The sequence below is a fragment of the Semicossyphus pulcher genome, unplaced genomic scaffold (assembly GCF_022749685.1).
Source record: "Semicossyphus pulcher isolate SPU_LCO1_2020_fin unplaced genomic scaffold, fSemPul1.0.p SCAF_11, whole genome shotgun sequence".
Taxonomy (NCBI): Eukaryota; Metazoa; Chordata; class Actinopteri; order Labriformes; family Labridae; genus Semicossyphus; species Semicossyphus pulcher.
The window spans coordinates 4,803,587-4,827,050 of NW_027211615.1; the positions used below are offsets into that span (position 1 = coordinate 4,803,587).

The 23,464-nt window shown below is 43.1% G+C and overlaps 1 protein-coding gene across 2 annotated transcripts in view; it reads left to right on the forward strand.

Moving 5' to 3' along the window:
* The window catches only part of epha7 (eph receptor A7), a 91,209-nt gene that overhangs the window by 62,406 nt on the left and 5,339 nt on the right, over positions 1-23,464 (forward strand). The window contains exons 6-16 of one of the 2 annotated variants that reach the window (XM_069656466.1): positions 4,970-5,094; positions 7,018-7,197; positions 8,680-8,792; positions 10,608-10,663; positions 13,391-13,516; positions 13,959-14,144; positions 14,607-14,668; positions 14,896-15,105; positions 15,596-15,745; positions 19,921-20,114; positions 20,751-20,906. In XM_069656466.1, coding sequence (XP_069512567.1) covers positions 4,970-5,094; positions 7,018-7,197; positions 8,680-8,792; positions 10,608-10,663; positions 13,391-13,516; positions 13,959-14,144; positions 14,607-14,668; positions 14,896-15,105; positions 15,596-15,745; positions 19,921-20,114; positions 20,751-20,906 — 1,558 coding nt within the window. The remainder of the gene's footprint in view (positions 1-4,969; positions 5,095-7,017; positions 7,198-8,679; positions 8,793-10,607; positions 10,664-13,390; positions 13,517-13,958; positions 14,145-14,606; positions 14,669-14,895; positions 15,106-15,595; positions 15,746-19,920; positions 20,115-20,750; positions 20,907-23,464) is intronic. The other variant, XM_069656458.1, reaches the window with a different exon arrangement.

A 23,464-nucleotide genomic window follows, 5' to 3' on the forward strand; every position in this document is an offset into this window, starting at 1 on the left:
AGAACTGTAAATATTCAGCTCCGAGAAAAAAGACCTAAATATGTGAAATGCATCAGAAGCTGTCAATGTGTGAAACACTTGATATGAAGGAGAGGAAAGGCAGCTGGCAGCGCAGCATGTGAAGTATGTTCACATGGATTCTTTAAGGAATGTGTAGCCCTGAGCTGATAGAGGATTTTTATTAACCTTTATCATCCTGTTGAAATTAATATAGAGTAAAAACTATAATAGCTAGAGCCTGAGTATTTATTCTTTTTGCAGTGCAAAGTTAAGGCTTCCATGACACAAATAAAGGACGTTCATTGATGTCAGCATTACAGCAGGTTAGGCCTGGTTAAAACTTGTGCTCTTTTTAATATGAGCAAAGGTTGTACAGGTACACTCCCAGAAATGACTGTATATAAGAGATACAAGATTTAAAATGTGTTTGTGCCTGTTGTTGAGTCTTAAAGAAAGCGTCTCCATTACATTTAAATCTCTGCATTGTTTAATGTGATTACATTCCCCTGCTTGAATTGTAAGGAAGATGTGCTTTATGTTTGTTTATGCGCACACACTGGGCCCAAAGGAATTTTCAGCGTTCTCCTGTTTAATTTCAAAACCTCTAACAAGTCTTAAAAACACTCTTAAATGGCAGCACTCGTCCACAAAGATGGTGACACTAGGCATCGAGAAACACAAGCACATCTTAGAAAACGGCAGCAAATTAATATATGAGTATATAGCATTGGTACGGTCCATGAGGCGAGCATGGAGGCAGAGAAAGGCGCTTATGTAATGAACTACCTCCGCTCTGCTTCTCCGCCTCGCGCTGGAAATGAGGCGGCTGAGTGAAAGAAGAGGATATTAAAACACAGCGTCTAATGTATTCATAAGAGATTCGAATGCTGAGCACGGCGGCGCCTTGCTTCTGGATCAGTTAGCTTTACAGGAGAAGGTGTTCGGGGTCACTAACACATTTTCTAATATTGCAAAATGAATGCACAAATGCCCTCCCAAACAGCCTCTTTAAGAGCGGCTGACAATTATACAATTTTTACGCCACGCGAAGCCCCGCAGGTTCGTAAGAGAGGCCGACTGCTTCTGGTCTGCATGATATCAGGTCATTCATTAATGGCTGTCAAACAGAGCGGCCTGAGACAGACGACGAGCAGGACTTTCTTAGAATAACGCTGGAACGACACCGAGAGCAACACTCTTCCTGGAATCATTACCTTGTAGCCTGATGAACGGCACGTCTGCTAACACTGCTCACTGATCTCATAATCTCCGTGGAAACAGCTCCCGGTCACCTGTGGAGGGCGAAGAGGGAGTGGAGGACGAGGGCGGGGCCGGGCTGAGTCATTGCTACTACAGCCGTGGGCCAAAGGAGGGTAAATGGGGCAGATCTGGGGCCTGAGCCTGAGAAGAAACTGTGTGGGAAAATAACTCATCATGCTGCACAATATCTCTGCTGCTGCTCCAAAAGCATATGTCTCAAGTGTGTGTTTTTAGAAATGATTGCTTTTTCATATTTAAATCAGAACAAGGGCGACAAAACGCACACACATGCATCATTTTAGATTCAATTGTTGGAGGAAGGAAAGACCAGTTCTGGAGTAGTTTGAGATCCTGATCTCACCAAAGAAACAATGCATCATGGGAAGTGATGGATCTGGCTTGTTTAAGCCTTTAGATTTACATGTTGGGACTGAAAGTCTACATACCTCAAATATATATATCTGAGATCTATGCAGTCAAATCTGGCTCTGGGTTCGGTAGCTTAAAGAGCAGCTGTTGTAAGACATAAAATGCTCTGCTTGAAATAATAAATTGTGTCTGATATGTTTTTTCTGCAAAATATGTTTAATTACCTAAAAATCCTCCCAAAGCATCTCCTCCTTCTCCCTCATTAAAAACGCCAGAATCTACATAGGCCCCGCCCACTATGTCGACGTTTCTCCTTTCGTAAAGCCGAAAACAAAACAAGTCTCTGCCATCGTTTTGTGGCAACTTGTTGAAGTCAGTAGCGAGTTTGCAAACATCACGATGACGGTTACAGCTGGCTCGCACATCGTCGAAGTGGTTGCAATAGGTTGCACATAATGACATGTACAGCGTCACCCTGTCCATGAACGGGATTGGCTCCTTAGGTTTGTGACGTCTCAAACCTGCCAATCTGAAAACGTGTTGTTCAGCCTGTCCTTGGTACACTGCAGTTTAAAAGCAGACAGGCCCAGCCATGGAGATGACTGCTGATATTGTCTCTGATATGTCTGTTAGCACATGAAGAACACCACATGGAGATGTTTACATGTTACATTACAAAAATACATTTTCAGTTTATCTCGTACTTGTTATAATAAGTTAAGATTTACTGTGATGTTTTTAGTAGCTCATTCAGTTGGTACTCCTTGTATGTTGAATATGCTGGAATGATGAGCATTAAAGGAAGGAAGGTTGTATCATCATCAGCGTCGGGGTGAATCAAAGAGTTTGTTTTTGTGCTTCTTTCTTAAAAGCAGCGTGTGGCTCCTGTCTTATTGATTTTCAAAAGAAAAAGTAGAGAAAAATGTAAGAATTTCAAAAGCATCTCACGCAGGCCTCCAAACATTTATTGTATCTGAGGGGAATTCGTCTTTGATGCGATGTGTTGTATAACCTTTGGAAGCAGCAAAATCTTCATTCAGTCAGCGTTCTGCTTCCTGTGTCACATTTAAATACATTACTGACATAGATTAACCTAATGTAAGGAAACGATGATAACTTTAGTTCCAAATTAAGAATGTAAAAGACTGAAAAATAACAGTCCAAGAGTTCCTCACAGAGTAAATATAGATCCTGAAGTAGAGTTTCTCTTTGTAAAAAGACATCTGCAGGGGCTGACAGCAAATGTCAGATTAAAGCAGTAAACACAGACATAAGCATCATTTAGTGCCCATAAACCCAAAGCAGATTTAGGCTGGAGAAGAGAAAGGTCCATATTTCAAGGACGCCGTCTGGACGGAGGCCGAGAAAGCAGCCAAATTGGATGAAGTTAAGCTGCACTAACTGTTTGTTGTGACTCGGGAGAGAAAACTCAATCGTCCCTTTGACCGGCCGACTGCGCCGAGAAAGGAAACATTGTTCCTGTGTTTTGGGTGGATTATGAGGGGACATGTCACAACAGCGGGTTTTTGACAAGGTCTTGGGTGTCCGCTGTCGTGAGCATTACTGTCAGGAATGCCGATGAGGCCTAATGAGGTTTTAATCCAGTCGGAGTCATTAGTGGCAGGTCATCTTAAAACAATCTAGGGTCAGGCTGCATTAAGGGCTACAGAGGTCCGCTCCCACCGGGTCACTGAGCATGACACAGACACTTCAGCACCTCAGCAGCTTCTGCCAAACCAGGGAACAGAGGTCTGCTCTCTGGTCCAACAGTTTTCAGTATCAGAAATATAGAATCTCAGTACTATCTGCAGATTCAGGAGCGTACTGCACCATCCAATAGAGAGGTACAAGCTTCTGTTTCATTGATTGTAAATTGCTCAAAATAAGACGATAAAGTGAGTTTGCATTGCAGAAATCACATCTTGTGTAAATTCTTCACTCACCAGCTCTGCTGTCACTTTAAAAGCACTCCTCCGATCCGTGAAAGATCCAGGAAACAGAAATCAAAGCACAGCTTCTGTCAAGTGGCTTTCACTCGGAGAGAGAGAGTTCATGATGTCCCCAGGACGCCTTTTCAAACTTGCTAAGACGTGTTAATTAATAAGTTTTGCCCCCGAGAGCAACACAGTTCATCAAGATTTCACGGTATGTTTACAAAAAGGGGTTTTTAAGGCTGTTTAGAGTGCAGATTTGCGGTAAGCGTATATTTTGAAAGCATCATCTCCTCAGGGAACCCGAAGAGATTGCCCTTTGTTGTCTCAGCAGGGTTTTAAGAAAGTGCTGTAAATATGACAGTGATTATAATCAAGATGATGATGAGAGTGATGTAAAGGTAATGGAAGCTGTTACAGACACAGAGCGCACAGCTGCAGATCGAGTAGCTGTAGTTACACGCTGCAAACAACCTCTGAAGTCACTCTGTGTCGTAAAATGTATTTTTTTATGTTTGATATGTGTCAGGAACTTTAGTTGTCGTGTTTCAACCCTGTTTAGTTTGTATTTAATATATTTCTGTGTTTTCTGTTTTGTTTTGTCACATTTCCCTCTTGTGTCTGACGTTCTACTTCCTGCTTCTGTGTGATTATGGGCCCTTTAAGAATCCGGTAACAGCAGTGGCAGTACACCAAGTTCCTCCAAAGGATCTTAGTGTTTGGGGAAAGTTCCTGCAGTGGAAACATTGCGACAGTGGTTGATTTTGCAGCAGCAATAATAGTTGTGCATCAGTAGTACGAGTCACAGTTAAAGGAAAGGCCCGAGCTTTGTGCTGACACATCACATGGCCCTTATGTAAGATTAGGCTCCTTCTACTCGAGGTTTTTAACTTCAGTAACATCATTTACCTTTAACTATTAACAACTGAAAATATAACTGTGTGTGCACTGTTTAGCAAATGTAACTGCACTTAATCCAGGCAGCCAGACACTCAGGATGAGTCATGCAAAGAGCCAGAGATAATTTGTGTGCATAAGACTGATGTCAGGAGGTTACAGGTACAGCCTCTCTCTTTAAGAGGCTTTCTCAATACTGCTGTCATCAGGGAGAGGAAGTGGCTGCTCGTTCCGCTGGAAATGTTGGAATTAATTGAACTGAATTGTCATTCATAATCTACATATGGCAGGTTTTTTTTCCACTGGCTGGGGTAACGCTATCTTCCGCTGTTTGCACTGTAATTGAAATTTCGATCATGAGGTGTAAACATTTAGAAGCACCCCTGTGAATATTTGTCAGCTCGACAGGGCCGCTGCGGAGGAGTCATTGCGGCTGATTAGTGGCTGGCTGTATGCGTGTGCGTGCGTCGAGGGTTTGCCCTCCTCTTATTGACGTGTTCTTGTCTAAACAGCTCCGTCCCAGGTCAGCGAGGTCATCAAGGAGAAAGTGCAGCAGCGCAGCATCCAGCTCTCCTGGCAGGAGCCGCACCAACCCAACGGCGTCATCACCGAATATGAAATCAAATACTATGAAAAGGTGAGTTTGTAACCTCTCCCCCTCCTCACTGCCCGAGACTTTGGGTAGGTGTTGCTTACCTTATTGTAGCTGTAAAATAATCTCTAGTTCTACACTTTTTTTATCTTTAAATGGAGAAAGCATTTTTATTTACCTGCCAAAACATTTTACCTGTAAGCTTCCGTATGGTGTCGCGCACGGGTTAAACACACAATTCCTAAGAAGAAGTGAGTTTGAAGGAGATTTGTTTGTGTCCTTGTCTCTCTCTGAAGCCCCTCCCCCTCTCATCCCTCACATCACTTTTACTTTTGCCGACTCTTCATTTTGTATTCTCTCTGCACGCGGCTGTGAGTGGAATTCACAAGATTCTGCGAGTACCTTCTTTGTCTCATAATTGCAATAATGAATGAGATGCTCATAAGATTTTAATCAGGCTGTAGTCCTTCACAGCCGCCCCCACGCACATGTTAGCACACACACACAATCCGTGCCTGCTGCACTGCCAGAATTAGCAATCTGTTACTGTTATCTCCTTTCCCCTTCCACATAAATTTCTCTGCTGCTTCCCTGTGTTTCAAGTCTGAACACATCAGCTTTTTACAGCCAGGTTTAATGGAGCGAATTTAACCCAGCAAATCAAAGAGGGGGGTAGCAGAGCTCTGATGCCAGTCCTGCTGGCCGCAGCCTCTCGCAAACACGGACGAATCAGTCCTCTGTGTCACGTACTGTGGCTGTGCTCTGCCCAGCTGTAAAAGTGGAAAATTGGAAACAACAACTGCACCCCTAACAGACCCTGGCATTCCATTTGGGCTTTTGCCGAGCAAAACATTTACAGATCAACAACAAAGAACACAATACGATCAGCCTGTGCATTTAAATGGATTCCTTAATGGAGAAGATATTTCACATGTTTTTTATGTTGTCAGTGGGGCGGGCTGTCTTATGGTCAGATAATCATTTCGCTTAGTATTTGAGATGCTCTATTAAGCCTTTTTAAAACCTAATATTATCACATAAAAATCTGTAGTCTAGTAAAGGCTGAGTAAGTAGCACTGATGTACTAAAGCTCAATATGTGGTATTTTTTTGCATAATACATATGTAACAGAACTTATTACATCAGTTTTGTATTTAAATGGAAGGTATTAATGCTAATTACATGCTTTATGTTTCACTCAGTGATACCTGTGGAGTAGCTTAGCATAATTTACAGCTCCTCCGTTGCTCCAAACCTAACTCATGCGCACGCATTTCCTGTCTCTCTCACTCACTCGCTCTACCACTCACACTCACGCACTCATCTATTCCCAAGCGGAGCTGCGCTTCTAGTATAACAATAGGTACAAGAAGTTTGGGAATTGTATCACTAAAGCTGGCTACAATGTTATCCTTTCGGTAAAATGGCTTTAGCAAAGTATTTTGATTAAATAAAATTAAAAATAAAAACAGTACGTCTTAGAAAAAGACATACAGCAGGTAGAGTGTATGTTTTTGACTGCTACAGAAATGCACTTTATACTCTATTAAGACAACAGATAAACAGAGAGTATTATTATGACAACAGGAAATGTGAAAAATAAAGGTATGTTTCTCATGACGGCCTGTTTGAATTAAGACTTTGTTCTCTCTGCGGCGGAGATGAATGAAGTATTAATAAGCTGTGCACTATTTTAGCACTCATGATAACACTAACATAATGACTTTATTTGACTGGTTTCATCTTAAATTGCCACACTCTGGATGAATCATTGTTAAATCACATTCATTCCAGTCACAAAGAGCAGGTAATTACATCCTCTGAAGTGTATCTGCACTATTTCCCAAGCAGAGACATGAAGATAACCGCGCTTCAGCAGAGCTCCGTCAGAGACCTGACTCTCTCTTTTTTCAGCCCAAACGATGAATAGGTTGTTTTTGAGTAAAAGATGATTTATTCCTTTTACAGGATCAGAAGGACCGGATCTATTCCACAGTGAGGTCCAAGTCCACATCAGCTACGGTGAACAACCTGAAGCCCAGCACGGCCTACGTGTTCCAGATCAGGGCCTTCACAGAGGCTGGGTACGGCACCTACGGCCCCAGACTGGAGATCACCACCAAGGAGGAGGCCACAGGTAGGGTTTATATACAAGCTAACAATGAAGTGCAAAATATGTCTTTTGACTTCCTTTTGTTTGCACCTGGCTGCTGATCTTCTGAATACAAAGCTCACAGAGAGCATCAGTATGTCTCCACATGCACCAGAGCGAGCGTTTGACCGCAGCGGCGTATCTGCACATCACTTTAAGCACCGGCTCTCAGCTCCAAATTTATGCACAACCTGTTAATGTTTCCAGCTCCTGTAGTAATAGCCCAGGGAAATTATTCGCTTTCAAGCAAAGCAAACAGAAATTGCTTTGACTTTTATGCTGACAACACGTCATGGGAAAAATGAGTAAGCACAAGGACAAGCTACTGTAGCGTCATGAGGATAAATCTAATCACTTACATTAGCTTTGCCCTGAGTGCTGCAGTGTGTGTTGTGTGTGTGTGTGGATGAGGGAGGCCTCTGCGGGGGGTTTGTGGGATGGATCATAATGTCTAACATTTTAACATTGTTAACATGGATGCAAATGAGTGAGACAACAATTAGGACCTCCGTAAGTCAAAACTGCTGTTAATGAGCCGGTGTAGCTTTCCAATAATTGTCCTTTATAAAATATAATAGTTCAACCTGGTATATTTTATTATATAGCTACCTTTTTTCTCTTTCTCTTGCTAAAGCCCTTCTTTTTTGTGAAGCCACGGTTAATATAATTTCTGCTTAGTGCCCCAACATCTAACCTGCCCACCCAAACACCCCCCACCACCGTGCATCCAGCATTTGTGCATTAAAGGACACATTAATTACTCATACCACACGCAGAGTGTGTCCTGGAACAAGGTTACAAGTTTGCAGTCCAGAGAACTTGTCCTTGACCAAAACGGTGAACCACGAGCCTCCTCTGTGACAGCCTCGTGGGGAAACCTGCAAGTGCGTAATTTGACAGCTGAGTCCTCTTAATTCCTCCCAAAATAATTAGACGACTGCTGAGATATTTAGAAATCAAACGTTGCCACGTTTTCCAGCCTCCTCTCGCTCCTCAGACACACCGCAAAAAAAAAAAATCATTCTCTTCCATTTATACAGCGCAGATCCACTTGATTTAAAATGCATGAATTTTCCCCCTCATACACCGCTCACGTTGACTTTATAAGATGCTACGAGAAGCCATTCTTCGGAGCAATCGGCAGTTTGTCAACGCAAACAGTTTGAGCACTGAGAGAGCTCTGAATGGGAAACAATCCAACCTGAATGTGTCTTTGTTTGAGATGAAGGGCATCGCCGTCGCCGTCTGGGACTATTAAGCCCACTTTCTGAAACAGTAGAGCCGTGTGTATAAGGACGGCTCAAAAATAGAAGCGGCCCTCCTTTGCTCCCTCAGAGGGAAGGAAAGGAGGGGGGTTATCAATCTCCACGCCTCTCATTGGGCTCAATTATGTCCTGCAGATTGTTCTCTTTGATGTGCTGAAGTTCACTCTGAGTGTCTCTCTGTCTGTGTGTCCCTATGTGTGTGCGTCCGTCTCATCAGCTGCCATCGTGTCCAGCGAGCAGAACCCGGTCATCATCATCGCGGTGGTGGCCGTGGCGGGGACCATCATCCTGGTGTTCATGGTGTTTGGCTTCATCATCGGGAGAAGGTACGCTCTCGCGGGCCCCATTGACTCTCCGCTCCTGTGAGTCTGCGCTTGTCAATTAGCCTTTCTGTCACTCACAGGCCCTCCACGTCTGTCTGTGGAGCCGTCACACGCACACACACGTGCACCCATCATCTCGTGGCATGCTGTGCTAATGCGTTGTGATGCATCATTATTTTTTTATTTTTTTCTCTCCAGCCCCAACAAAAATTTTAAGCTATTTTCTGCAGAGCCATTATGAGACAAGCACCCCAGAGCGAGGCAGCTTTGGCTCTGCATTCCTGTGTGTGTGAGATCCTGAGGGCAGGATGAAGTATGGCACACAAAGCACCCTGCGCATTGTCATTACCACCGCTCCCTCACACACTTCATCTGTGTTTTCATCTGCACGAATGGCATTTCACCAGAGCTTGCTATTAATGGTGGATTCATCAAGTAGTTTTCGCTTGCTGTCCTCCCAAATATTGCCCCCCCTCATCTCTGGGTCATAACTTAAAGGTTGATTCTGGTGTTTTTGAACCCCAGGCCTCTGATACATAGTTTGTGGTCTAAATCCAACTTTTATTTGATTAAAAACAGGCTGCAATGGCTAAAACTAAATGTCTGCAGGAGAATAAGCCCATTAAAAGTGCTCATTTGTGCCACTGACAGGACTCGGATTGTTATTCCAAGTGTGTGACAACATTACAGAAAGGATATGTGAGGGTAAAATAGTTTTTCTTCATTAAAATAGCCTTTACGTCGCTCTTTCCAAAGCCACCAGACTCCATTGACAAAAACATGGTTTTTACCACACAGAACACAGCGGTTGCTGGTCTGTATCCAACTCAATTGTTTAGTTTGTGTAATTGTGTGACTTTCGTGATTAGTATTGTTTGTTCAGAACCAACAGAATATTAGTGTAACAAACAATAAAGAAAAGAAAGTCACTATCTGATCAAAGCAGCAGTAGACAAGCAACTCAGATGTTGTGAAAAGTAAAATTACAGTTTTTGTTAATGGAGTCTGGTGGCTTTAAAGAGAGCCTTGTAACCCTTGCTTCTGGTTAAAGTAATCATCTTCTTCTTGAACATAAAGGTCTATCTCTGTAGGGATCATTTCTGTAATGTTGTCAGACACTTAGAAGAACAATCTGAGCCCGTCAGTGGAAAAAATAAGAATTTTTAGTGGACGCACTTTGCCTGCCTCTAATTGCCCTGAAGGATTATGTTGCAGCCATTAGAGCCTGTTTTGTGACTGCCAACTGAAACAACCTACTGTACAATTTTTTCGTACCTTTAAGTCATTAAGACCTCAAATATGTAAAGAGTAGAAGCCTAAAACTCATAGTCTACTTACTAGCCATAATAGTCCAGAATAGATGTAGAGAAAAGCAGCGTTGAAGTATGAGATCAAGAATGCAGTATTAAACGGGAGTCTTGCTACACGTGTGCAACATCATCCACAGTAAGTGCATGTCCATCACTTGTAGCTTATTTCACCGTCCGACATCATCCCCCCCCTTTTTTCAGTTTGTGCTCAAAGACCAACGTTGTGCTGTCTGCTGAGGAACCTTCAACACGTTTATATTACATATTAATATAACAAGACATGTTGAACAGTCCCGCACAGTGCATGTATTATTTGATCTGTTACATGATTTGCTACTTTCTCAGGCTATAGACTGTTGTGTTCACAGCTCCTGCTGCTCAGCTGGGTTCATAAGAGATTTGTCACGCGCGGCATTAGCTGCCGCATTACGATTCTTCTGATTTAGGGACTTTATTTCCTGCGTACAATCAGCTGATTCTGCCACTCTCTTCCTCTCCCCCCGTGCAGGCACTGCGGGTACAGCAAAGCCGATCAGGAGGGAGACGAGGAGCTCTACTTTCAGTGTAAGTGCCCAATTGCACACACAGAGAACATATGTACACACACACACACACAGAGCGAAAGAGACATCTCAATCACTGCATACCGAACAGGAAGGGGTGCCTTAAAACCCATTAGCACCCACAGGCATGACTGCTTGATCCCAGTTCATTTGATTTGAGTCAAAGCCGGGAACAATCAGGCTAACATCTGCTGCTGATTGGCTAGACTCAGAGCGTGGAGATGAAGTTAGGAAGCTGCAGACGCATGAATGTGACAGCTGTCAGGGAGAGAGTCGAGGTTGACCCGCGTGTTTTCGCAAGAACTGGTTTTCAAGAGCACAGTTGTACACACTGTTTGCTTGGACTTAGGAGCTGCATCTTTTAGTAAGAGGTTTTTTTTTCCACACAACCCCCTAATGATGCCCCTGGAGATCCAGCTGCAGACAGCTTCCCAAGTGGAGTCGTAATGATCCGCGCTGTAGGCAAACTGCTGATTTGGAAACAAAGGGTCAGGGGTGTCACAGAGTGTAAGGCTAAAGCAGAGGCAGCGCCGGTGAGCCCAGGTTTGCTCCTGCTAAGTATCTGACAGATCCTCAGCGGCTTACCTGCCGAAGAGGAAAAAAACGCAGAAAACACAAACAAGAGTACTGTCGGGCTTAATGGAAGGATCCGCCGAGCAATATCAAATGACGAAAAGGCTGCCAGGCCGACAGAAGGCAGATAGCGCGAGATTTCAACATGTAGAGCCAATTTGTCTGCCATGTAGCGGCAAGGAAGTCGTGATAAGACATCTCCTATCAGATCTGCTGACATCTCGGATGGACGAAGCAATTATGGGAGCAAGTGGAGGGAAATCTGTGCTGCCGGCGTCCCCTCACTGGAGCACAATGCATTTGTTGTATTTACACTGTCGGATTGGCCACCAGGCTTTTTCCTCCGTGTGGAGTATAAGTGTCTCTCCAGCTGGATGAGCTCGCACTCCTACACTGTTGTTGTGTTTATCCAGTGTATTATGGCACCACTAGCTCATTAAATTTTAAAGTTGACAGGTTATATTGTTATCAGTGGAATTTAAAATGCATATAATCGCCCCCATGAGTAGTCTGTTCCCTTAATAGTGCACAATATTGTAATTTGCTGTTAATTTGGAGCGCGGTGCGAAACAGTCACCCCCCACCCCATCTCTGGCCTTTCTTTAACCCTGTTTGTTTTCAAACTGCTTCCACTCTCACTTCACAGATACGCACAAACTCTTCTCTCATATTAAATTGCAGGGACTTTATTTTTAGGTAAATCCCAAATGTCTTACCCGAGGCATCAGTCAAACAAAACTTATTATTCCCCACTCCCCCCACAAATTCTCATTCAGTTTCCTCAACGGAGACGTTATACATTAAATGTTGTGTTTGCACCTGTATGGAAAAGCAGTGTCCTTTTCTAACTTAGCTGTAATTATTGTTTAATGTGCGCTTATTTAAAAAGGAACATTACACATTGTTATGTGTATATCGTATGTTCTGAATGACATTGTTCCAGTCGACTGATGTTTTATAGGAGAGATGCTCTGATTCAGTAAAAGCATTTAGACTAAACCCTTGTCTCGGTGCGAGCGCGCCTGAAGAAAGCCCGGTGGCTTCCCTCCCTCGACAGTTAACTTAAGAGCACCTGGCGTTCACCTGGAGTTTACCACATTGCTACTGTATCCCTCTTTTTTCTAGTGTAGCGTAAGTTACATTGTTTTAGTATTAAAGAGGATTGCAGCCAGGCAGACGGCAAAAAAGAGGATGAGATTGTTTTTAGTAAATTTTGCATTTGACAATGAAGTAAAAATTCTTAAATCAAATGAAAATGTCAGAAATTAGTAAAAAATGTTGAGAATAAGTCGACATGTCAGGATAGGGTTCACAAAATCAGATATAACTTGTTTTTACTGCTCAAAGCTAGAAGTTCACATCAAGACAGGCCTTCAAAATAAAAGCCCTAAAAACCTTTAACAAATATCACAGAAACAACAGACTAACCTTATTGTGAAAATAAACAATAAATGGTAGACATTACATTTTGACAGTCACCCCTTTGTCCCTTTTAAGTGTTACAAATCAGCATTCTCATATTGGATTGGTTAAACCCAGACCCCCCTAAATGAAGTAATTTAACCTTGAACATCAGTGCACTGAAGGTCACTATAGGTCAGACGTCTGATCAGCTTTGTTCAGTCACTTACACGAGCACAGAAAGACAGGAACACTGAACAAACAAATGAAGTACTTGCAGAAGGTCAAAGAGGGGAATCATACCACATAAAGATTCAGATCGACGGCTTTTAAAGTAAAGTTATATTCAAGGTTATAAAGTAGAATTTTCATTTTAACATTAGGTATTTAAAATTAGCTTTGTAAGTCTTTCTTTGCTTCCATAAAAATGTCTACTAATGACATCATGTGTTATAAAAACACTAAGTGTATGCACCAACATGGCGGGATTATTCTTCAGAGAGGCGGTCTGAGCCTCAGGGAGGTGAAAGGTAACCGACAGCACCATAAAAGCATTATATTCGCAGGTTACTCAAATCTTTGCTCCCGTTTGTGATGAATTTTGCTGCGTGAAAAAGCCTTCCTGACGCCGGCTGCTGACTGTTCACTTATTCCCTCTGAATCACTGCTCTTTGTAATCGTTTGCCTGTCAAGCAGCCGCCGCTGCGCCGTGTGCATATTTAATCGTAACAGTAATCCTCTTACCTTTCTACAGTTAAATTTCCAGGCACCAAAACCTACATCGACCCTGAGACCTACGAGGACCCGAACAGGGCCGTCCATCAATTTGCCAAGGAGCTGGACGCCTCGTGCATTAAAATCGAGCGGGTTATCGGAGCAGGTGAGCCCATCTTGTGTCTCTTTAGTGACTGCAGCTATCATATATCACACTGACAGGCAAATATTTACACCTTGTATAGGGACACAGCTCCATGCCTTGTTTATTGATGGTGCAATTGTAAAGAGGGGAAAAAGTTCATTGCAATTAATGTGTGGGCTTCGTCTGAAGAGGCAGCCGCAGAGATTCCTGCAGCTGAAAAATTGCTGCCACATGGGTTTTCCACAGGCGGTCAATGACAGTATCTATGCATCTCTAGCATGTCTTATTATAGGTCTCGGTTACACTCCCCTGAGTATAACAAGATGTCGCACTCCAATTTGTATTCCACACCGCACAGCTGCTTTGTCTGAAAATACACTAATAAATTTGTCATTGTGAAGTGGCTTTTTTCCCCCCCTCACCACAACCCCTCACTCATGGATGGTTTTACATCCCACCACAGGAGAGTTCGGGGAGGTGTGCAGCGGCCGGCTCAAGCTGCCGGGAAAGCGGGACGTGTCGGTCGCCATCAAGACATTGAAAGTGGGCTACACGGAGAAGCAGAGGCGGGACTTCCTGTGCGAGGCCAGCATCATGGGACAGTTCGACCATCCTAATGTGGTTCATCTGGAGGGGGTCGTGACGAGAGGTAATCACACTCGAGAAAGAAATGAAAAGACAAGAAAGAGATGGCTGGGAGATTTTGTTTTTTTTGCATCATCCTGTTTAATTTATTTAAAATAAAAAGCATAGGTGCCAGAGTTTGTTGGTCTTATCTTTTCATCATCACTCTCAGTGAAAAGAATAAAGTGTGAATGCCATGAAACGGTTAAAAATGATCACTTTCATCAGAGCATATTCAGCTTTAGGAGGTAAAAGTAGCTCGAGTGACGTTATATCTGATTAAATTAGCCAAACTCCCTGTTTAACATTTCCTCATTTAGACGCTGTAATAAAAGCAGCAGATGGTAACTTCTAATTAAAAGCCAATGAAACACACAGCTAAAAATAACTCTGAAGCATTGTTGTTCACTCTGTAAGCACACAAACTTAAAGGTATCAATTCATCATGTTCTTTATCTCTCATCCACCTCGTCTTTACTTTGTGCAGGAAAGCCGGTGATGATTGTCATTGAGTACATGGAGAACGGCTCATTAGATGCTTTCCTCAGGGTGAGTATCACCTTCGAAAGCGCAGGCGGCTTAAAGCAGCATCTTTCCTAACTTTCCTGTGCATTTGCTGGGAAGAGTCCCAGACAGCAGGCAGTCTGCAGCAGGATCTGTGCATCGCATAAATATCATAAATCTCTGTGCTAGAGCTGCTGCAGTGCTGTGACCTACATTTCCCTTCTGGTCAGTGAAGATGGCTGACCTGCCTGTGTTTTCTCTGTGCCGTGCAGAAACACGACGGTCAGTTCACAGTCATCCAGCTGGTGGGCATGCTGCGGGGCATCGCGGCGGGGATGAGATATCTCTCCGATATGGGATACGTCCATCGAGATCTGGCCGCACGGAACATCCTTGTCAACAGCAATCTCGTATGTAAAGTGTCTGACTTCGGCCTGTCAAGGGTGATAGACGACGATCCCGAGGCTGTCTACACAACAACTGTGAGTCAATTAAAGCGCTCCCTCTCTCCACCCAGAGCCCTGTCTGAATTCTCTAATCAAGTCTCAGCTGGTGCATGAAAATAGAGCAGGAGCACGAGTGCACGCCCAAGTAGTCTGCACCATTTTTATCATGCAAAACAGGCTTTATTCTAGTCCAACGTCCTGACAAGACCCCCTTTATGCAGGGTTTAACTAAAGCTCAGGTACAAATCTTATTTAGATCAGTTAGGGACATTAAGAAGAGAAACTTTTGGGTTGCCAGGTTGGGGAATCTGTTTGCTTATAATATGTGCAGTATGAGATTTAAAGGTGGCTGCACACGGCCCAGACAAACGCCAACCAACATAGAAAGTGATGCTAGTGTTTTTGCTGAACCTGTTGGAAGGTTCTTGTCATGTGTGTGAGACTGTTGGTAAAACTGTAGGCTGACATGCAGGATATAATGCCTTTGATCTTTACTGCAGCCACTAATCTGCATCTTCCTGAACAGGGTGGAAAAATACCCGTCAGATGGACCGCTCCAGAAGCCATACAGTATCGTAAATTCACCTCTGCAAGTGACGTGTGGAGTTATGGCATCGTCATGTGGGAGGTCATGTCCTATGGGGAGCGGCCTTACTGGGACATGTCCAATCAAGATGTGAGTAACAGCTTGACCTAAAGTAGACGCGATACATTTTGTCATTCTGCTCATAACCAGGCATCATCGTCTTAATTAAAAAGAAGTCATTAATGCTGAGTAATCTTTTAAGTTATCTACCAAGCGAAAACATTCAGTGGCTTTTATATCAGTACTTTTGTGTTTCGGACAAAACGGGTCAAAATAAATGCTAAATGGACTTTTCTTATGTAGTGCTTTTCTAGTCTTCCTAACAACTCAAAGCACAATTACACTACATGTCACATTCACACACTCATTCAAACACTCACAGCAATGACCTAAAGTGCCAATCTCCAATCAGAATCTATGCATTCATACCTGATGGCTACGCCGGTCCAGTGTCTTGCCCAAGGACACTTTGACGTCTGACTGTAGCAGTCAACCTTCTGATTGAGAGACGACCGACTCCACCACTGAGCCACAGCCGCCTCAACTATATTAATGAGAATTGGTAACTCGAGCTCTGAGAAGTTGTGAGCGTTGTTATTCCCTGACCTTGAGTTTCTAAACCATTAATCATTTATTGCTCACCAACAACAAGCTAGTAAACATGGCGCTAACGCTAAGCATTACTTCCAAACTGGGACAACTTCTTTTAAAGTGACTACCATCTAAAATAGTGCATTCATTATGAGGGTCTCATATTTTCCCTAGATTCATCTCTAATTATCCCTGATGAAGTCATCTCACTAAAACACAGAAAATGACACACAAAAATCTCAGTTTGTGCTTCTTCTTCAAAGCCTTCTCGCAGGACTCTCATGAGAACAGCTCGTCGGGAAGGGTAACCTTGGGCTTAATTAGTTCAAGAAGTCTCGCTGTATTCGTGTAGTTTGAATACATTTGAAGGAGAAACAGTCCTGAAATGGGACACGCATAAAAATGAAGTCCTGGGAACGTGGATTTGACGCTGGTATTAATACAAATAACAGGAGTGGAAAACAGTCGTCATGCAGAATGCCTTTGCTTCAAATGTCTTTAAAAGTTTATAATGACTTATGCTAATGGAAAGCATTGTGAGTAGCAGTGTTGAACCAATTACACGGCGAGAAAGGCATGAACATTTGCAGTTTATGTTGCACCTGCTACGTTATACAAGCCAAGGATGTAATGACACAGATATGCTCTGGTTTCAAAGGGGCACTTCAACAATTTTATCAGATAAGATAAGCTCACTTTTCAACCTGTGAAAAAAGCTACACATGGCTTCCTGTTGTATCTATGGGTTGGGGCATTTTGAAAGAGTGGTTGCACAACAAATTAGAGATCAGAGAATAAATCAGAGAAAAAGTGCAGAGGCTGGAGCAGAGGAAATGAAGTCTAGCACAATACAGTCAAAGCTAAGCCGATTTCCTACTGGTCAAAAAACCTGCTAACACCCGGCTTTTTGCTTAGTGGGAAAGGTTACAATCTGCATTCAGACCCGGGTCAAATAACTCTGCAGTAGACCCAGGTAATTATCGCCTCGGCTCCGATCGGCATTGATGGGAACACAAAACCTGTGTCGACACGCTAATCTCCGCCCCCTTTCCAGCGCGATGCTATGCTCCGTTAGTAACTTCTGCGACTCCTTGTCATCTCCGTCCGAGCAGCGCTTGAACATCGTTCCAAATTTGTCAGCGCTGAGTTTGACAAATAGACTGAATGAGTAATAGATACAATAAAGACTGAACCACCGTAACAGCTTCACTGGCTACTAACCCTGTCTCCGGCGCGTTAGTGATGTCAGACGGTGACACAGCAGAAAAGAGACCGACAGGAGTATACTTCACTGGCAATTAGAAAAGAGCCAATCAGCGTCTATAAGTGGGTCTTCCTGGGTCTGAAAAACCTGCGTCAACGCGCTAATTTGGGTGGGAACAGGGTATTCGATACAGCTGTTGAAGCTTGAAGCAAATTAAGGCTGAAAATTAACCAAAAAGATTAAAAGTAGACAGCCCATGTTCCTCCAACTGACTGATGATGTTTTGACGCTCATGTCAGAGTTGGAAGAGGACTTGGGAGATTTGGGAGTTAAAGAAGCTGCTGTAACTAAACCTGAAGACGGATAATCTCGATTCATAATCAAGATTAGAGTTTTTGCGACATGCAAGTTTTACCATGAAGTAAGTTGTAAGAGCTGCCTCCTGTCATGGCCCGCTCTCTTCATCTTCAAAGAACACATTTACTCGCACTTCTTTCACAAATGTCACAAATTGCTATAATGATTGACTCACCCGCAGTTCTCTGAGTGCTGTTGCCTGCCTTCCTGCCAACTCCCACTGAGGGAGTCCAACCGCGCCAGACCACTTGAAGCTGTTCCTTATTGTCGGACACTTGACACATTTTGATTGATGGTAGAAGGCGGGTGAGCTCTGGCCTCTAGATTCCTATATGGCGCCCACTGTTTAGCAGCCACAGCATCAGAGCTTAACATGATTAAGATTCTCGGGCGCCCCGAAGCAGCGCCCTGCTGATTGAACGATCCGATGTTAGAAATGCTAAACAAGATGCCTGCGTATTAGAGCCGTGCATGTGCTGTTTTGACGCCCCGCTACTTGACAGACATCAATGTCAGAATTTTTGCGCTTTGTCAAGATGTCAGCAAACATCCTCTGGGGATGGAGGGAGAACATTATCTGCATTTTTCCCAACGGTTTCATTGTTTTGACACCTTCTCCCTCCATGACTCAGTCTAGTCTGAGCGGTCCTGACAGGAATAGCTGATGAACATACGCAGAGATGTTGGCAGCTGCTCATACACGCAATAAAGGAGGAGGAACCAGGGGCCCGAATCAAAGTGCCCGCTGCACCTACTGTTCTCACGGCACTGACTTTTAATGGACTCTGTGCTGAACCTCATGCATGATGTGAAGAGACAGGAGGCTCAGATTACAGGCTCAGTGGAAGGATCTTTTAGATTATTTATCAGAGCAGTATGAATATAGCTCTTTGTTTAGTCACATGAACAATGTAGGACATTAATACCAGGAAAACAACTCATGCTGACCTTACACCAACCTCTGACTGATATCACTGTCTGAATAAAATCACAAGAGCAAGCTTTTTATCCTCTGACATTCAATAATCAAACAATAATGTTTCATATTATCCTAAGTTTTAAGTCTTGGTCCATGCAAATGGTGAAGTTCAAGACTTACTGTGCGTTCGAACGCGAATAGACGTATTCACGCTGGGCGGCGCAAAGTGAATGACGCGAATGATCGTGGCTCAAATTTGTGTGAGCGAGGCGAATATTCACTTCACGTTCGGTGTGAACGCAGTTAGGAGTTGTCAACAACCAATAAGAGCGCTCTTACCAGCGCCAAACAGGAAGCAGCAAACCAGGTACATAGTAAACATGGAGGGGACTCCAGGAAGGCTGGTAGCAATGTTGTTTTTCTTCTTGTAAATTTCCTCAGAGAGCATGATGGGAAATAATCTCAACAGGGATCTAGTCGTATGTAAAAGACAACCTTGCAAGATACCCAATCTTCAAGATATTATTGCCTGTGAGGTTGTCAGACTCAAGTCTTTAAAAGTGTATGGCATGGGTTTGTCTGCACTGTGGCATCTCCAACAACTATCTATACCGCTTATACTGTTCAGGGTCGCAGAGGGCTGGAGCCTATCCCAACTGTCATTGGGTGAGAGGCGGGGTTACATCAGTCAATCATAGGGCTGACACACAGAGACAGACAACCTTTCACACTCACATTCACACCTACGGGCAATTTAGAGTCACTAATGAACCTAACGAGCATGTCTGGTCTGTGGGAGGAAGCCAGTGAGAAAATGCAAACTCCACACAGAAAGGCCTACTACGTCCGAACCGGGATTCAAACCAGCGTTTTTAACCTTGAAAATGATTGGTAAAGATTATCAGAGTTATTAGGTCTTCCAGGACAGACTGATGGGGATGGAAAGAAGAGTTGGTTAAAAGCCTCACTGCAGTATTTAGCACTTGCTGACAGCAGGTGATGACAATGAACACACGAAGGCTTAATAAAAGCCCACATCACCTTCACAGGATCAGTTAGTGTGAGAAGATTTCAGTAATGTGCCTGATCTTAATAAATCTCACCTTTTAGACACGAGATGAGGGATCATTTCTTCGGGGTTGGGATGGGACTAATTGCTGACACTAATGACTCCATCTGTTTTGAACTCTGCAGGTCATAAAGGCGATAGAGGAGGGCTACCGTCTTCCAGCCCCGATGGACTGTCCACCAGGCCTGCATCAGCTCATGCTGGACTGCTGGCAGAAAGACAGAGCCGAGCGGCCCAAATTCGATCAGATCGTTGGCATCCTTGATAAGATGATCCGCAACCCTAACACTTTGAAAACCCCAGTGGGAACATGTACAAGGTGAGGAAGTAAACCCTCAAATGATTCATTTTAAAATGCGGCTTCATACAATAAAGAATTTAAACTTTTATTTCAGAGCATTAGCGGATGATCCAAAGTGCCCAGTGGATGATTTAGCCTCTGTAGTTCGCAGATGAAAGATAAATCCCGGGGGATCGATACCCCAAAGCAGCTTCCATGGCTTTATGGTCAATCGCAGGGCTTTTAAATCAATCTCTGTAATGAGTTCCTGGTACTTCAGAGTGCAGAGGGAACTCCAGACCTCACTCTGACGTTTGTCAAATGAACGCCATTTGCAGTCAGAACATTCTTTCCCGAGGTGAGATTGAGACTGCGAGGTTACAGCTGGTTAAAAAGCACTTTATCATACAGAGCCCGCATGGGGTGGATGCATTCAGATTCTGAAGATATTGACAAAAATATTTTTCAGAAGCAGAAAGCTGACATGCTGCATCTGTTTGTGAAATTCTTATTGATTGAAGCCTCCAATCAGCCACTTTTTCCCCTTCTCGCAATTTGCCGCACCACTGGAAGCCTTTGGTCGTCGCTTTGTCTCGTCTCCTGCTTGATTGTGTTTTCAGCCGAATGTTTCCTTTTCACATAAGACATAAACATCTTTCTGTGCTCATCCCGCAGACCAATTAGTCCGCTGTTAGATCAGAGCACACCAGACTTCACCGCTTTCCGCTCAGTGGGAGAGTGGCTGGAAGCCATCAAGATGGAGCGATACAGAGACAACTTCACAGCAGCTGGCTACAGTTCCCTGGAATCTGTGGCCAGGATGTCAATCGAGTAAGTAGATATCAAGTGGTTCGGCATCAGTAGAGAACATTAATACCAGCCACACTCTGAAGATAGTGAAGTGTAGCAGAGATCAGAGTCTGTCAGAACTTGGGTAAACAAATCTACTTGGATGCATTTCTCATTCATGTAGTTTTGGTCGACTTCCTGTTCTTAGGTTTGCGAGTTTCTCTAACTTTACCTAACTTTGAACAGCAGAGGCAACCAGGTCTATCTCACTAAGATGCTTTTATAACTAGAAACAGCCAGTACATCGCTACCTTCAAAGCTACAAAACTCCATTGACAAAAACAGCAATACTACATCTCAGGACAAGGGAGTTGCTGGTCTTAAGCTGCCTCTAAGGGTTCGTTTGTTGCTGTTATCTTCTTGTGTTGGATCCAAAATAACCCTGTCAAACAACAAAATCACACTACAATACAAAAAAGAGGCAGTGGTAGAAGCAACTCCCTTGTTCTGCTGGATCAAATAACTGTTTTTGTCAATGGAGTGTGGTGCCTTTGAAGAGAGCGATGTAAGGGCTGTTTCTGATTCAAAAAAGCATCTTCCTCTTTAACAAAAATCCATCTCTCAGGATCCTTTCTGCCTTTCAACATGCCTTTGTTGCCATCAGTGTTGCCAGATCTGATCAACAGTTTCCAGCGCAATTACAACTCAAAAGCAGCCCAATTCAATAAAAAGCAGCCCACATCATAACCTTGCCAGAAACCTGTGTAAAACCATAAAACCATGACGCACGCAATAGCAAACAGATCATAATCATGCAAAGCTTCATACCTGCATCTAATAACCACAGAAGAAATGTTAGATAAATATGCTATTGCAACCCATAAAGAGTGCAGTTGGCGTAGTGGCCAAGCCACAATAAAGTGAGCAAATACTGCCATGAAACGTGACACCAAAATCCAACCTATTTAAAAACTATAGAAATGAATATGACATTAAATGCACCAAAAATATTAAAAATAAGGCATTATTTAGGCAGATTGGTGATAAAATGTGACTTAAATTGATATTTGTGATTTAACAAATGTAAAAAGAACATTTTTGTCACAGTGATAATGACCTCACAGTGAACAGGTCCTCCTTTATTCACAGGATTGAATACAACTCATGTCAATCAAATGGACAAAAAATGAGTGGAAACCATGAAATCTTTGTTTTTAACCTTAAAATCACCGCTTTTTGGTGTTCAAAATGTCGACAGAAGCAGCCCAAAATTCATCTACCAGCCCAACACTTTTTTCCCAATTGGACAACACTGGTTGCCATCTGATGAAATCTACAGGAGCGAATCCAAAATGGTTTAAACATATTAGTGATTTAGACCCCGACATATGCAAGAATGCAATTAATTATGTCTTGTTATTTTTAGATTGTTACATAACTCAACAGTAAACACCCACAAGGAGTTTGATTTAAACTCCTGTGCACTGTTACATCTCAGGATAAAACGGGCCTGATGCTCTGTGGCTCCATCCGCTTTGTGTTGTTTGTAGGGTTCAAGGACATTAAAACACAAGACATGTTAAAAAATGTATTATTCATGGTGTCTCCTCCAAATCCATACGAGACGTCCCGGGCGTCATGAACTCGTGTGAACTCTTTGCTGTTTATTGCATTCTTACCAGCTGAGAGCAGCAGAATGTGAGGATCAGCCCAGACTGTGGTTTGCTCTGAGGAGTCACTCAGAACTTCCAATGACCAGAAGATGTCAACATCCGTCTCCGCATTCCCATAAAAAGCACAAGGTTTCAAATAGTGTTTCCAAACATACTCACCAAAACAATATTCAACTTGAGACCACTTCAGATCATGTCTGACACTGGTATTAAAGGGTATTTCCAGTGTTTTTAAACCTGGCCTGTGACTAAAAGAGACAAAAAGTTTAGGGATTACTCCAGTGATTGATTCAGTTGGCCACCGTGTAAAGAGATGTAATCCTTGCAGGGAAACACACTCGAATAAAAACATGTCCACTAAAACAGCTTGTGTTTGCAACTGACAGATTAGAAAGGAAAAGACCGTGATTAGAGTTAAGACGCTTTTTTTACCAGGAGCAGCTGTTACATCACTCTCCTCAAAGCCAGCAGATATTATTGACTAAAATGGTCATTTTACCTCTCAGAACAAAGGAGCTGCTTTTCCACAGCTGCCTTCATCAGTTTTTCTGTTTTTGTTTTGTGTGACTTTAAACGGCTTGGATCCAAAACAATATTTGTGTAACGCACAATAACACAAAAACATTTTGATGTAGCAGCAGATAATCAACTCTCATGGCCTGCAAGGTTAAATTACTGTTTTTGTCAATGGATTGTGGTGGCTTTGAAGGGATCGATGGGACTGCTGTTTCAGGTTAGAAAATACATCTTACTGTTTAACAGAAAGCTTTATCTCTGCAGGGATCCTGCTGATTCATATAAACACTCATAAACAAGTCGGCTGTGTTTACCTGCTTTTTTGGGCCTCTTACTCACAATAATGAAAAACCTGAGGCTGTAAATCTCGCTTGTTGTCGCTTACTGCGGTCCGGTTCATTGATTGATGTG